Source organism: Rhinoderma darwinii, chromosome 6, assembly GCF_050947455.1.
Source record: "Rhinoderma darwinii isolate aRhiDar2 chromosome 6, aRhiDar2.hap1, whole genome shotgun sequence".
Lineage (NCBI taxonomy): Eukaryota > Metazoa > Chordata > Amphibia > Anura > Rhinodermatidae > Rhinoderma > Rhinoderma darwinii.
This window is the reverse complement of record NC_134692.1, coordinates 3,144,579-3,162,630: the sequence shown is the minus strand read 5'-3', so window position 1 is coordinate 3,162,630 and position 18,052 is coordinate 3,144,579. Positions and strand designations below refer to the sequence as shown.

At 40.3% G+C, this 18,052-nt stretch overlaps 1 protein-coding gene across 1 annotated transcript in view; it reads left to right on the top strand.

Moving 5' to 3' along the window:
* SEC22A (SEC22 homolog A, vesicle trafficking protein) overlaps positions 1-18,052 on the top strand; it is a 58,297-nt gene that overhangs the window by 30,492 nt on the left and 9,753 nt on the right. The window contains exons 3-6 of the mRNA XM_075829032.1: positions 1,991-2,154; positions 3,380-3,559; positions 6,105-6,217; positions 14,891-14,953. Coding sequence (XP_075685147.1) covers positions 1,991-2,154; positions 3,380-3,559; positions 6,105-6,217; positions 14,891-14,953 — 520 coding nt within the window. The remainder of the gene's footprint in view (positions 1-1,990; positions 2,155-3,379; positions 3,560-6,104; positions 6,218-14,890; positions 14,954-18,052) is intronic.

The following is an 18,052-nucleotide window of genomic DNA, read 5'->3' as shown; positions in this document are numbered from 1 at the left end:
CAGCGGTATGTGGGATTATCCCGGAGCCAACTCAGCGGTATGTGGGATTATCCCGGAGCCTGCCGCGTCCACCATTCAGTGGCAGGACAACACGTCAGAGAGGACCTGGTCTGTGATCCGTGGAGTAATAGCACCATGGGTAGGGCACTATATCTGAAATTCTTGGTGGTCCAGAGTAAAACTGGGCAATTAATCGAAATTAAGTGCATTTAATCAACGCCATCTTGCGAATTTCGGTTTTACCAATATTTTTTCCCCGGTTTAAACTGCAGCTGTATCTTCAGGACGCAGATACAGTTGAAACCAATGGTAGAGCCGGGAGCCGCAAGGTCCCTGCTCTACCATTCACTATGTACCGCTGGACGCGAGGCAGTGATGTCAGCGCGCCTGCCTGCGCCGTGCCGCACAGACCGGAGGGATCTCCACTCGTCATTGGAACGGGGTTAGGTGTTACTGTGTGGGGGGCATTATACTGTGTGGGGGCAGCTATGGGGCATTATACTGTGTAGAGGCAGCTATGGGGGTAATATACTGTGTGGGGGGTGTCAGGGGGTATATTATATACAGTAGTATAAAGCAGGCTCGGGTTAAATATTAATTCAATGGCGTAACATGCAAATAGAGGGTGTGGCCTAAATAATCGTTTAATAATTGTAATTGAGGTCACATGTTCAATTAATCGTGATTTTGATTTAGGTCCTAATTGCCCGGCCCTAGTCCAGAGTATAACAGATTATTAGTGCCAGCGGGGGTCACTTGGGAGGTCCTGTGATAAGATCTTATTGCTGCAGGGAAGGAACCTGGGGAAGCTCGTGCTTAAAGCGTCTCTGTCCCCACATTATAAGTGTCCTGTCTCCTATATAATGTGATCGGCGCTGTAATGTAGGTGACAGTAAAGCTTTTTATTTCGAAAAACTATCTATTTTTACCACTTTATGAGCGATTTTTAGCTTTATGCTAATGAGTTTCTTAATGCCCAACTGGGCGTGTTTTACTATTGACCAAGTGAGCGTTGTACAGAGGAGTGTATGACGCTGACCAATCAGTGACCAATCAGCATCATGCACTCCTCTCCATTCATTTACACTGCAGATAGCGATATAACTGTATGCAGCCACATACACACACACTAACATTGCTGCAGTGTCCTGATAATGAATAGACATTACCTCCAGCCAGGACGGGATGTGTATTCACAATCCTGACACTTCTGTAGCGTCTGTGATTTACAGCAAGGCAAGCATAATCTCGCAAGATTACGATGTAACCTGTCATTTCAAACGAGATTACGCTTGCCTTGCTGGAATCTCACAGAAAATATTTAGAAGTGTCAGGATTGTGAATAGACATGACGTCCTGGCTGGAGGTGATGTATATTCATTATCAGGACACTGCAGTAGCGTTATAGTGTGTGTATGTGTCTGCACATAGTGATATCGCTAGTGCAGTGTAAATGAATGGAAAGAAGTGTATGATGCTGATTGGTCACTGATTGGTCAGCGTCATACACTCCTCCCACTTGGGCATTAAGAAACTAATTAGCATAAAGCTAAAAATCGCTCATAAAGTGGTAAAAATAGATCGTTTTTCTAAATAAAAAGCATTACTGTCACCTACATTACAGCGCCGATCACATTATATAGGAGACAGGGCACTTATAATGTGGGGACAGAGACGCTTTAAGATGAAAGTCATGAGCAATGGAAGGTTAGTTTATTGTGGTTCTATACTGCCGCTAATCATCACCGCTTATCTCCCTCACCCCCCATTAATATATATATACGTTTGGCTCAGTTTATGTCCAGAATCAACTGTGAAACTCTAACAATGCTTCCTAATTACCTTTACTCTCTGCAGAGCAGCCGTACCGATAGATTGTCAGCAGATCGTATCCAATATGGTGGCGTCGCGTGTCTGCGGTCGCTGCTGCGTTACATGTCGCAGTCCGTGTGTTACCGTTATATGATTGCTGATGGTTGTGTCGTTGCAGCTTCATCAGTTCCCTGGGCGTCAGCTATATGACGCTGTGCTCGGACAGTTACCCCAGCGTCCTGGCCTTCTGCTTCCTGGAGGAGCTGCAGAAAGAGTTCATCACCGCGTACGAAATGGTTCCCATCAACTCCGCCGTCAGACCGTACTCCTTCATCGAGTTTGGTGAGTGCCCGTTAATTATCATGCGTGATCTGCGCGGCAGTAGAGGCGCGTGTAACGAAACTTCACAATTTCCCATGCGTTACGCCGGCAGTGGCAGCCATTTTTCTCAGAGTCTAGTCTGCGCAATTCATCCAGGATGAGCGGCAGATGATTGCAGCGCGTCCGTCCTGGGCGTTCAGTGCGCTCGTCTGGAGTTAATCGCCACAGTTAATGTTCCTTCTCGTTAAGCGGCTTCTAAACTCCGGGGTTTTGTTGTTGCAGCTTTTTTTTTTTCCTGATTACAGTTTCATTAATTGTAGGGAAGAGAGTTTTGTTCTCATCCACCGCACCTCATGTCCTGCCTAATAGACGGCGTATAATGTCCCACTGATATGTTTGTTTGTTTGAATTTTCTCTGATTTTCCTGCCGTCTGTTCATTTTTTTTGCATAGGTGTTGCCTTGTACTCTAGTTACATCCAGATCTGCACAATATTAACAGCAGTGGTTCAGACTCTGCTTACAGATGCAGTTCTTGCAACTTACCTGAACCCTTGCTGCATTGCGTTGTGGGAGATGTCGTTTTTTGCTCTACCATATAGTTCTGGCCGTAATACGTAAGTGTCAAAGGGCCTCCATAAATATAACATTCAGCATGAACACCATTTATTTATTTTAAATCAATTATGTCATAAAACCGCTGTAATTGCATTAAGAAATCCCCCAATGCAAGAGCTGAAAAACTGCTATTGTGAATGCAGCTCTTGATGTGAGTGGAGTATAAGAAATGATGTAACTCGAGATCAGTACAAGAGAAGTAAACGCTACTCAAAACTCTATGAAGATTGAGTGAATTCCATGCTGATCCTCACTGTGTATAATCCGCGCTGCAGCCGTTCATCATTTCCCAATCTTTCTATCTCAGTCATATATTTACCCCGCGGGTTAGTAACGATTCTGCAGCGGAGATAAAATGGTTGTGAGGGGATTTAACGGTTGTGAAGTGACACCTTCTAAGACGGATGGCTGCGCGGGCGCCACATTACCGCCCCCGTATAGGTAACAAACTGCATGTAAGTGCAATGAACACAGAGCGAGGCAACGAGTCGCTGCAAAGCCTAGAGGCTGCGGACAGATGACCTGGCGGATGGTGACGTGATAAACCGCGTGCAGGACGCCACGTCAGGGACTGGAGACAGGAGAGAGTGAATGGAAACGTTATTAACCCTCCTGCATTTACTTCACCAGATAATTTCATACAGAAGACGAAGCAAAGATTCAACAACCCCCGCTCACTGACCACCAAGGTGAACCTCGCCGACATGCAGACCGAGATCCGGCTGAGGCCTCCCTACCCCATCTCACCGCAAGAGCTCGGCCTGGAGAACGGGATCACCCACCGTAAAGACCCCACCTATAAGGGGATAGGTAAGGATAGCGTCTAGAGAGTGCACAACATTGTAGCATGGGCAGGTATTACATAGGCAAGAACTGGAAATCACGCTCTTGCCCCGAGTCTTGGCCCCTGACACCCCCATCCTCAGCCCGGTGGGCCACGTACCTGATTTCCACCAATTTTGAATCCTCCGCCGGTTGTGACCGCCCAGACAAGGTTGTCGCGATCCAGGAGCTGTATTTTCTCTCTTTTACATCGAACAATTGTGGCCGATGCAACGAGCGCCGTTCTGATCGGCGATCGTTTGGTCCTTTCGCAAGCAGCTAGTATGAGGAGGAGCGCTCGTTACGCCGATCGATCGTCCCCACACTTTACCATCATATTGTCAGCGCGTCTCCGATGCTTACACACCAACACGTGCTGCCGACAGCCATAATGTTTTGCACATTTAAAGCGATACGATCTGCTCGTTCATCTGCGGATCGCTCCCCTGTTTACACAGGACTATTATTGGGAATGATTTGAACGCTTGTCTGCCCGATAATTGCCCGGTGTGAAAGGCTTTTACACCTTAAACTGGTCATAGACATAATATTTTTCATGTGTAAGTGAATATCTATTGGAACAGCCTGAATAGGATTGTTATCCATCTGACCCTATTATCTTCCTCAAGATAAGTGGCACTTGATGTGTCCTATTGCTGCTTATCTCCTCTGACAATAGAAATAACATGTGCTGTCTTAGGGCCTATTCACACGAGCGTGCATAACGTCCATGTGCTGCGCATGGAAATCACGCACAGCACACGGACCCATTGATTTTAATGGGGCCGTTCACTCATGCGTGAGTTTTCCCACAGCGAGAGCCCGTTGCGTGAAACTCACTACATGTCCTATATTGGTGCGTTTCCACGCACCTAGGCGCCAATTGGTGAGTGAAAACCACGCACCGCACACAGATGCACATCCGTGTGCGGTGCATGATTTGCGCATCAATTTGTTTGAAAAAAGACGTGCTTTGCGAGTGCGTGAAAAAATCATGCCACTCGCAAAGCACGCTGACGCATAACGCAACACACACGCACCAGATTCACACGCGTTTTTCACGATACGCTCGTGTTAATGTGTATGCCACGCTGCGCTGGACCCCGCTGTCAAATTTAGCTTATAAGATAGGGAGAAGAGTGGGGTCCCCAAGTAGTTAAAATCTCCCCTGAAAGGACATATAAAAGGGCAAAGAAAAGCAGTCCGCCCCGGTGGGTGTATGTGCATGTAATGGTCTTTTTGGGCGCGTGATTTTTACAGGTGAACCGCGTGGCCAAAAACCTCACAGAAAAAACATGGTCATTCGTAAAACGCACACGACCGTAGGTTTCATCCGTAATTACAGAGACATTCATTTCTTCTGGTCACGGACACCTTTCCCTATACTTACCGATGTGTGTCCGGGCCGTAGAAATGATCCGCAAATTATAGAACATGTCCTATTTTTGTCCGCAATTGCGGCACAGACTCCCCATAGAAGTCTGTTGGCGCTTCCGCAATTGCAGATGGCAACGGTGGTGGATCCGCAGCCGTCCATAATTCCGTTGCGATGCAATGCCGGGGGATTACCCAGGATTCTTCCCTGTTTTTTTTTTTTGTGGATCCGTAAATGCAAATGAACTATGGACCGTATTTGCGCACAGCGTGCTGTATATGCGGATGAGTTGCGGATGACCACGGATACGTATTTGCAGACAGTAAAAACAATTACAGTCCTGTGCATGAGGCCTTAGTCGCTGAGACCCCCTGCACACGACCATGACGGTCCATGATTACTGGCACAGCCATACATATAAAGTATGGGAGCACGGTCCGTAAAAAGCAAAAATAAGACATGTCCTATCAGAGCGGAGCCTTTCTATGGCCCGGACACCTTCCGGTAAATCTACAGGACGGCGTCCGTGGGCAATAGAAATGAATGAGTCCGTAATGAAATCTACGGTCGTGGGCACCGGGCAACGCCTTCCCCTCAGACTGGCCAATCTGCGGCGTTGCGAGCTTTGTCCTGAATATAGAGGTTTGGCGCCTGACTCCCATGTTCTATAATTGTCTCTTCTCGGACGATTCGTTCTAGTTGGCCTGTGATCTGCAGCGTAGATGGTTTTTTGCTGGTCAGATACATTTTTATATAATTGCTTTGAATGTTCGTTCTGTATCTCGTGAATTCGGTGATCGGTCACATGACGTCTGATCATCCGTAATATTGGGGTTTAGAGTCCGCCTATAGGAGCGCTCAGGTGAGACGTGTTATCTGCGGCTGCAGGTGATGTCTCATCCATTACCTCCTCCCCCACAGGGTCTCCCCTCTGCTTCTTCCGCAGCTCATTAACCCCATTGTTGGAGCCTTTCCAGTCCAATGAGTTAAACAAAGGGGCTTCTTCTGCCTGACTGCCCGGCCTGTGCCCGGCCCTTTAACATTTGTGCTCTTTTTCCCTTCCACTCGGCTGCTGCCGTTATCACCAATCACAAGCGCTGCTGCCAGTGTGAGAACCGAGCCATGTAACGCCTCATGTCTCTCTCTCTTTCCTATCAGCTCCTCGACTGGAACCAGTGACCTTGACCGGGATCATCTCGTGCCTGCTCAGTCTGATGTGTGCGGGTCTCAATCTCATCCGGGGATTCCACTCGGTAGAGTCTCTCCTGCAGGTACGGTACCCAGGTTATGGGGGACACATCAGGTCGGGGTTCACAGTAAATCAGGCCACGGTTATTGCTACCTCCAGGCACACTGGGGATGTCATCCATGTTGTCGTCTTCAGATGCTCCCTACACAGGTCCAGCTATAGAGTGTCACCTCCACGTCACCGCTCTGCCCCTGCTTGGTATATAACGGAGAACTCATAATAACTTCACTTATGTGACTGCAAACGACCGCAATAATGGGCATTATAAAAAACGGACCCATTCACTTCCATTGAACGCAGACACATTTCCGTATCACTACGGATGAGTGTCCGATCCGCAGAACTGTGCCGGGAATTATGGAGCAAGTCCGTTCTTGGTCCGCAATTGCGGCACGGACTCCTCCATAGAAGTCTATGGGGGAAGCCAAAATTGCGGATGGCTACGGAGGTGCGTCCTGTATTTGCGGATGGCTACGGAGGTGCGTCCTGTATTTGCGGATGGCTATCCGTATTTGAGAAGTTTTTCTAAGCGAAAAACGGGATTTCCCATCAACCAGACCTTTTTATTTTGCGGATCCGTATATATGGATGTAATCCGGATGCACTACGGACCGTATTTCCGGATACCATTCAACAGAAATGGGTACGTTGCTGATGATTATAAAGCAATACGGAACCGTATTTGCGGATACGGTCATGTGCCTGAGGCCTTCGCCTCATGCACACGGCTGTGCCCTTAATCACGGATGACACTCACGGCCGCATATTCGTGTTGTGCTCCAATACAAAATATGGGAGCACGGCCCGCAAAAAACTAAAAGTAGGACAAGCTCCGTATTTCCCGGCGCGGTTCTACGGCACGGACACCCTTCCGTAGCGATACCGAAAGTTGTCTGCGTATAATAGAACCAGACGTGTCCATAATTGCGGATTGCATTGCGGTCCGCAATTACAGTGTTTTCTTACGCTCATGTCCATGGGGTCTAAAGTATTGTTGCTGTATGTAAAGGTCGTCCACATGACCTGATACCACGCAGTCACCTGATCTAGTCATATGACCGCATAACTTATGGCCTCCGACGCGTGTGCCGGGCGGTGATCTAGCGATCTGACCAAGGACCACAGTGTGGCCGCAGGTGAGGGTTATGGAATACTTACAGCCGCCGGTATTCTTCTGACGATTGAGAAAGCAGTGATTGGTAAAATAATCACGTGGCGTCCATAATGACATCATGTTGTGCGGCGGCCATAATGACATCATGTTGTGCGGCGGCCATAATGACATCATGTTGTGCGGCGGCCATAATGACATCATGTTGTGCGGCGGCCATAATGACATCATGTGCGGCGGCCATTGCGACATTGTGGACAGGGGAGCAGAGCTGAATATAAATAAAGGGTAAATACATTACAAAGATGTGACATCCCTCATAGACCTCATCAGATCCTGCCACAAACCGTGAACATTGCTGAAAAGTGAAGATCTGATCCTGTGACCTCTCCTCCTGCGGGAAGCGCGGGCTGTTCATGTAACACAGAGGGTTGTCAGTCGCCCCCGTCCTTACAGGGGATGAGGGGATGGGGTTAAATCATTTATGAATCATAAACCGCTGCCAAGACTAGGCAGGAAAGATATTTTACAGCCGCTTAACCGGAGCGATGCGGAAACTCGGGAATAACAGAAATCCTGAATAGTGAGCGCACCTGGCGGCAGTTTGAGCGCGCAGAACTCGCAGGAGGCCTTTAATGAACCAATTAAACACGGTGACAAATACGGGCAGCACTTGTCATAACAACCAGCACTGCGGGTCATTAGCCAGCGGTACTCGCTCCGTCCCATGCTGCGGTGTTCACGCGGTTATATATTGTCTGCTTCACGCTCTTTCTCTCTTCATATGTAAATATTCCCCATTAAACGGACCTGAGACCTTCCTAGGGCGATACCACAGCGCATCCTGGTGGACAAAGCGTGACATTGCATGTAAAGCTGAGGTTGGGTTTGGCTTTTCTGATCATTGAGACTGAGGATGGATAATACAGTGTTACAATTACACGCGTTACAGGAATAATGCTGCATTATGGGATGTGTGCGCTGCTGCGGCTCAGATCACGGATAATACCGCCCGCAGCCATTCTATTCCATTGCCACGGGTTCTTTTCTTTGATCTCTCACCTTTTGTGTCTCGAGCAGGATCTGAGGTCTGATTCTCAGGCATTCTTTGTTATTCTAGTTTTCTTTTTGCTACGAGGCAGCAGGACGCTGAGGCAGAACATTGATCAGTCAGACGTTACTCTAGGTCTTGGTACGTCAGTTTAGGTAAGAGCAGGAGAGACGTTTGTGCTCCTGTTGTGTTGTCCACAGCTGAAAAGACCTGTGAGCAGGACTAGGTCAAAATGAGTTTTCAGCCTCTGGATTTAACAAGAACATTCACTGACCGCAAGCAGAGATCTTTAAAATAGTGAGGAAGTGAACACACAAAGGGGGAGATTGAGTAACACTGTCCTAAATGTAGACAGGATAAAACTAGACCAGACGGGCAGAAAGGGAGCCAAATGCGCTCGCTGTATGATACATTTGTTGCGTCTTCTCGACTTGTTAGACTCATGTCTGTCGTGCGCCATCTACTGGCTGGTTTTCTTAGTAAAAATAAATAAAAATATGATATTAATTCATCTGGTGCATTTTACGACTTCTCTTACCGACACCCCTTTTTCTGGAAACTTTTCAAAACTGTTGAGGAAGGGGCCACGAGTGTCTGAAACACATAATAATAATTTACTACCCGTACATCGTTTCATTATACAGATTATACAGATTATACACAGTTTCATTATACAGATTATACATTGTTACATTATACAGATTATACATAGTTTCATTATACAGATTATACATTGTTTCATTATACAGATTATACACAGTTTCATTATACAGATTATACATTGTTTCATTATACAGATTATACATAGTTTCATTATACAGATTATACATTGTTACATTATACAGATTATACATAGTTTCATTATACAGATTATACATAGTTACATTATACAGATTATACATTGTTACATTATACAGATTATACATAGTTACATTATACAGATTATACATTGTTACATTATACAGATTATACATAGTTTCATTATACAGATTATACATTGTTACATTATACAGATTATACATAGTTTCATTATACAGATTATACATAGTTACATTATACAGATTATACATTGTTACATTATACAGATTATACATAGTTTCATTATACAGATTATACAGTTTCATTATACAGATTATACATTGTTTCATTATACAGATTATACACAGTTTCATTATACAGATTATACACAGTTTCATTATACAGATTATACATAGTTACATTATACAGATTATACATTGTTACATTATACAGATTATACATAGTTACATTATACAGATTATACATTGTTACATTATACAGATTATACATAGTTTCATTATACAGATTATACATTGTTACATTATACAGATTATACATAGTTACATTATACAGATTATACATAGTTTCATTATACAGATTATACATAGTTACATTATACAGATTATACATTGTTACATTATACAGATTATACATAGTTACATTATACAGATTATACATTGTTACATTATACAGATTATACATAGTTTCATTATACAGATTATACATTGTTACATTATACAGATTATACATAGTTTCATTATACAGATTATACATAGTTACATTATACAGATTATACATTGTTACATTATACAGATTATACATAGTTTCATTATACAGATTATACAGTTTCATTATACAGATTATACATTGTTTCATTATACAGATTATACACAGTTTCATTATACAGATTATACACAGTTTCATTATACAGATTATACATAGTTTCATTATACAGATTATACACAGTTTCATTATACAGATTATACACAGTTTCATTATACAGATTATACACAGTTTCATTATACAGATTATACATTGTTACATTATACAGATTATACACAGTTTCATTATACAGATTATACACAGTTTCATTATACAGATTATACATAGTTTCATTATACAGATTATACACAGTTTCATTATACAGATTATACACAGTTTCATTATACAGATTATACACTGTTGCATTATACAGATTATACACAGTTTCATTATACAGATTATACATAGTTACATTATACAGATTATACATTGTTTCATTATACAGATTATACATTGTTACATTATACAGATTATACATAGTTTCATTATACAGATTATACACTGTTGCATTATACAGATTATACACAGTTTCATTATACAGATTATACATAGTTACATTACACAGATTATACATACATTACACAGATTATACATACATTATACAGATTATACATTGTTTCATTATACAGATTATACATAGTTTCATTATACAGATTATACATTGTTACATTATACAGATTATACACAGTTTCATTATACAGATTATACATCGTTTCATTACACAGGTTATACACAGTTTCATTATACAGATTATACAGTTTCATTATACAGATTATACATAGTTTCATTATACAGATTATACACTGTTACATTATACAGATTATACATTGTTTCATTATACAGATTATACATTGTTTCATTATACAGATTATACACAGTTACATTATACAGATTATACATAGTTACATTATACAGATTATACATAGTTTCATTATACAGATTATACATTGTTACATTATACAGATTATACATAGTTTCATTATACAGATTATACATTGTTACATTATACAGATTATACACAGTTTCATTATACAGATTATACACAGTTTCATTATACAGATTATACATTGTTACATTATACAGATTATACATAGTTGCATTATACAGATTATACACAGTTTCATTATACAGATTATACACAGTTTCATTATACAGATTATACATAGTTTCATTATACAGATTATACATTGTTACATTATACAGATTATACACAGTTTCATTATACAGATTATACATTGTTACATTATACAGATTATACACAGTTTCATTATACAGATTATACATTGTTTCATTATACAGATTATACATTGTTACATTATACAGATTATACACAGTTTCATTATACATATTATACACAGTTTCATTATACAGATTATACACAGTTTCATTATACAGATTATACACAGTTTCATTATACAGATTATACATAGTTTCATTATACAGATTATACACAGTTTCATTATACAGATTATACACAGTTTCATTATACAGATTATACACAGTTTCATTATACAGATTATACATTGTTACATTATACAGATTATACATAGTTTCATTATACAGATTATACACTGTTGCATTATACAGATTATACACAGTTTCATTATACAGATTATACATAGTTACATTACACAGATTATACATACATTACACAGATTATACATACATTATACAGATTATACATTGTTTCATTATACAGATTATACATAGTTTCATTATACAGATTATACATTGTTACATTATACAGATTATACACAGTTTCATTATACAGATTATACACAGTTACATTATACAGATTATACATAGTTACATTATACAGATTATACATAGTTACATTACACAGATTATACATACATTACACAGATTATACATACATTATACAGATTATACATTGTTACATTATACAGATTATACATAGTTTCATTATACAGATTATACATTGTTACATTATACAGATTATACACTGTTACATTATACAGATTATACATAGTTACATTATACAGATTATACATTGTTTCATTATACAGATTATACATAGTTACATTATACAGATTATACATAGTTTCATTATACAGATTATACATAGTTACATTATACAGATTATACATAGTTTCATTATACAGATTATACATAGTTTCATTATACAGATTATACACTGTTACATTATACAGATTATACATAGTTACATTATACAGATTATACATTGTTTCATTATACAGATTATACATAGTTACATTATACAGATTATACATAGTTTCATTATACAGATTATACATAGTTACATTATACAGATTATACATAGTTTCATTATACAGATTATACATAGTTTCATTATACAGATTATACATAGTTTCATTATACAGATTATACACAGTTTCATTATACAGATTATACATTGTTTCATTATACAGATTATACATAGTTTCATTATACAGATTATACATAGTTTCATTATACAGATTATACATAGTTACATTATACAGATTATACATAGTTTCATTATACAGATTATACATAGTTTCATTATACAGATTATACATAGTTTCATTATACAGATTATACATAGTTTCATTATACAGATTATACATTGTTACATTATACAGATTATACATAGTTTCATTATACAGATTATACAGTTTCATTATACAGATTATACACAGTTTCATTATACAGATTATACATAGTTTCATTATACAGATTATACACAGTTTCATTATACAGATTATACATTGTTACATTATACAGATTATACATTGTTACATTATACAGATTATACACAGTTTCATTATACAGATTATACACAGTTTCATTATACAGATTATACATTGTTACATTATACAGATTATACATAGTTTCATTATACACTGTTGCATTATACAGATTATACACAGTTTCATTATACAGATTATACACAGTTTCATTATACAGATTATACATTGTTACATTATACAGATTATACACAGTTTCATTATACAGATTATACATTGTTACATTATACAGATTATACACAGTTTCATTATACAGATTATACACAGTTTCATTATACAGATTATACATTGTTACATTATACAGATTATACATAGTTTCATTATACAGATTATACACTGTTGCATTATACAGATTATACACAGTTTCATTATACAGATTATACATAGTTACATTACACAGATTATACATACATTATACAGATTACACAGTTTCATTATACAGATTATACATTGTTACATTATACAGATTATACACAGTTTCATTATACAGATTATACATCGTTTCATTACACAGATTATACAGTTTCATTATACAGATTATACAGTTTCATTATACAGATTATACATAGTTTCATTATACAGATTATACACTGTTACATTATACAGATTATACATAGTTTCATTATACAGATTATACACAGTTTCATTATACAGATTATACATAGTTTCATTATACAGATTATACATAGTTTCATTATACAGATTATACATAGTTTCATTATACAGATTATACATAGTTTCATTATACAGATTATACATAGTTACATTATACAGATTATACATTGTTTCATTATACAGATTACACAGTTTCATTATACAGATTACACAGATTATACATAGTTTCATTATACAGATTACACAGATTATACATAGTTTCATTATACAGATTATACATAGTTTCATTATACAGATTATACATAGTTTCATTATACAGATTATACATAGTTACATTATACAGATTATACATTGTTTCATTATACAGATTACACAGTTTCATTATACAGATTACACAGATTATACATAGTTTCATTATACAGATTACACAGATTATACACAGTTTCATTATACAGATTATACATTGTTACATTACACAGATTATACACAGTTTCATTATACAGATTATACATTGTTACATTATACAGATTATACATAGTTTCATTATACAGATTATACATTGTTTCATTATACAGATTACACAGTTTCATTATACAGATTACACAGATTATACATAGTTTCATTATACAGATTATACATAGTTTCATTATACAGATTATACATAGTTACATTATACAGATTATACATTGTTTCATTATACAGATTATACATAGTTTCATTATACAGATTATACATAGTTTCATTATACAGATTATACATTGTTACATTATACAGATTATACATAGTTTCATTATACAGATTATACATTGTTACATTATACAGATTATACATAGTTTCATTATACAGATTATACATTGTTTCATTATACAGATTATACATAGTTTCATTATACAGATTATACATTGTTACATTATACAGATTATACATAGTTTCATTATACAGATTATACACCGTTTCATTATACAGATTATACATAGTTTCATTATACAGATTATACATTGTTTCATTATACAGATTATACATAGTTACATTATACAGATTATACATAGTTACATTATACAGATTACACCGTTTCATGATGATACTCACCTCTTCTACCACAACGTGCTCCTCTTTATCAGAGATTTTCTTCTTCTGTTTCTGACCCTTCCGTTCTCTGCTCTTCCTCTGAGAGATTTCTCTTTCTTTTTCGGATATTGACACCCCACTTCTTTGTTTTGGGGGATACGTTTCTATTTAATATTCCGCTCTGTCCATCACGCTGAGGATTTTTTTATGACACATTTATTGAGATCCGTGTGACAGGTTAATAAATATACTAACCCAGACACTGTCAGTAAATGAGGCGGATTGGGTAGATTGTCAGCTTCTAAGGTCAGGGATGATGGGAATAAATAAAGACTATACAGTCCTGCAGAACAGGTTGTTGCTCTAGATTAACCCTTCAGTGGCTGTCGGGGGTTTACTTTACATTGCTGCAGTATATAATGACTGGTGTCCGATCACTGATTGTGACTCTTTTTATTGCAGAATGATTTTGACGTCAGCTGTGTCATTGCCTTCTTCTTGGGGACAGCCGCCTGTCTCTACCAGGTAACAGCATTACAATAATCCGCAGGATTCAGCTTGTAGTGCAGCACTGACATCTCATCATTTATACAGCCGCAGACAGGGAGCTCTAATCATATTCTATGGATCTCAATTAGATTGTCTTGGGGAGACCATTAACTTTCATCAATCTCATATCTGGGATCCACCCTGGTATCAGAGCTCCGTTTATCTGATACAGAGCTTCATATTCCCTGCCTTTATTCATACGACGGTTACATGATAATATTCTGCTGCCTGCAGCCACCACTAGAGGGAGCTCACTACACACCGATATAAACAGCTCCCATAGAGATACATGATAACATTCTGATGCCTGCAGTCACCACTAGAGGGAGCTCACTACACACCGATATAAACAGCTCCCATAGAGTTACATGATAACATTCTGATGCCTGCAGCCACCACTAGGGGGAGCTCACTACACACCAATATAAACAGCTCCCATAGAGTAACATGATAACATTCTGATGCCTGCAGCCACCACTAGAGGGAGCTCACTACACACCGATATAAACAGCTCCCATAGAGTTACATGATAACATTCTGCTACCTGCAGCCACCACTAGAGGGAGCTCACTACATCCAGATATATACAGCTCCCATAGAGTTACATGATAACATTCTGCTGCCTGCAGCCACCACTAGAGGGAGCTCACTACATACAGATATATACAGCTCCCATAGAGTTACATGATAACATTCTGCTGCCTGCAGCCACCACTAGGAGGAGCTCACTACGTACAGATATATACAGCTCCCATAGAGTTACATGATAACATTCTACTGCCTGCAGCCACCACTAGAGGGAGATCACTACGTACAGATATATACAGCTCCCATAGAGTTACATGATAACATTCTACTGCCTGCAGCCACCACTAGAGGGAGATCACTACGTACAGATATATACAGCTCCCATAGAGTTTACTAGTCTCTTGTAAAGGGCGCTGTCACTGCCTCCTGCATGATGTGTCACTGGCCAGGTATGGCAGATAAGTTGAATGGCGGTTCCTGCAGTGTGGGGTTCAGGTCGCTGTGTGTTTCTTGCAGTGTGGGGTTCAGGTCGCTGTGTTTCTTGCAGTGTGGGGTTCAGGTCGCTGTGTTTCTTGCAGTGTGGGGTTCAGGTCGCTGTGTGTCTCTTGCAGTGTGGGGTTCAGGTCGCTGTGTGTTTCTTGCAGTGTGGGGTTCAGGTCGCTGTGTGTTTCTTGCAGTGTGGGGTTCAGGTTGTTGTGTCTCTTGCAGTGTGGGGTTCAGGTCGCTGCGTGTTTCTTGCAGTGTGGGGTTCAGGTCGCTGTGTGTCTCTTGCAGTGTGGGGTTCAGGTCGCTGTGTGTTTCTTGCAGTGTGGGGTTCAGGTTGTTGTGTCTCTTGCAGTGTGGGGTTCAGGTCGCTGCGTGTTTCTTGCAGTGTGGGGTTCAGGTCGCTGTGTGTTTCTTGCAGTGTGGGGTTCAGGTCGCTGTGTGTTTCTTGCAGTGTGATAGGTAGGAGAAGACCCAGCAGGCTGGCGGGCATTGAAATATCAAGAGAAAATACAATTTTGCGGTTAAGCAAAAAGAAGTGCCTTTATTACCAGCCAAGCTATAATAATATTATGTATGGGTTAAAACATAACTTTTATTAATTAGGGTTAAATATAGTTAGGACACACAAGAATGGATTTAAAATTTATCCAAAGTTCACTGACAGTTGTGAATTTTGCATCAGTCAGATGCAATCAGTATATGATGTAATCTGTCTATGTATGTGTCACCTACGGCGTCTGCAGAACGCCGGGTAACACAACTGAGTAGCGTCTGTGTCTATGTCAGTGAAAACTCTGAGGTTTTAAAAATAATAGCGAAGCCCCCCAGACATGTTTCGCTGCATCCGCAGCGTCTTCAGGGGTAAATGGGGCAACTGAACGGCGCGCGGAGGGTCCGTCCCTCTTAAGACCTTGGGCCGCCATGACAGTGGGCGTAATTGATAAGGGACCAATCAGGAGGGTTGGTACAGTCCAGTCATAATACGTATGACGACCGGCTTGGTCAGCCATACAGAAACTAGGAGAGAAAGTGCCAATCACTCAGGAGCGGAGGCGCCTGCGCGGTCGGCATTGAACTACGGTAAGATGAAATTAAACTAAGTGTGAGGGGGCAAAGACTGCGCATGTCACCACACTTAGAGAATCGGAGGTGTGTTTCTTGCAGTGTGGGGTTCAGGTCGCTGTGTGTCTCTTGCAGTGTGGGGTTCAGGTCGCTGTGTGTCTCTTGCAGTGTGGGGTTCAGGTCGCTGTGTGTTTCTTGCAGTGTGGGGTTCAGGTCGCTGTGTGTTTCTTGCAGTGTGGGGTTCAGGTTGTTGTGTCTCTTGCAGTGTGGGGGTCAGGTCGCTGTGTGTCTCTTGCAGTGTGGGGTTCAGGTCGCTGTGTGTTTCTTGCAGTGTGGGGTTCAGGTCGCTGTGTGTTTCTTGCAGTGTGGGGTTCAGGTCGCTGTGTGTTTCTTGCAGTGTGGGGTTCAGGTCGCTGTGTTTCTTGCAGTGTGGGGTTCAGGTCGCTGTGTTTCTTGCAGTGTGGGGTTCAGGTCGCTGTGTCTCTTGCAGTGTGGGGTTCAGGTCGCTGTGTGTCTCTTGCAGTGTGGGGTTCAGGTCGCTGTGTGTTTCTTGCAGTGTGGGGTTCAGGTCGCTGTGTGTTTCTTGCAGTGTGGGGTTCAGGTCGCTGTGTGTTTCTTGCAGTGTGGGGTTCAGGTCGCTGTGTTTCTTGCAGTGTGGGGTTCAGGTCGCTGTGTCTCTTGCAGTGTGGGGTTCAGGTCGCTGTGTGTCTCTTGCAGTGTGGGGTTCAGGTCGCTGTGTGTTTCTTGCAGTGTGGGGTTCAGGTCGCTGTGTGTTTCTTGCAGTGTGGGGTTCAGGTCGCTGTGTGTTTCTTGCAGTGTGGGGTTCAGGTCGCTGTGTGTTTCTTGCAGTGTGGGGTTCAGGTCGCTGTGTGTTTCTTGCAGTGTGGGGTTCAGGTCGCTGTGTGTTTCTTGCAGTGTGGGGTTCAGGTCGCTGTGTGTTTCTTGCAGTGTGGGGTTCAGGTCGCTGTGTGTTTCTTGCAGTGTGGGGTTCAGGTCGCT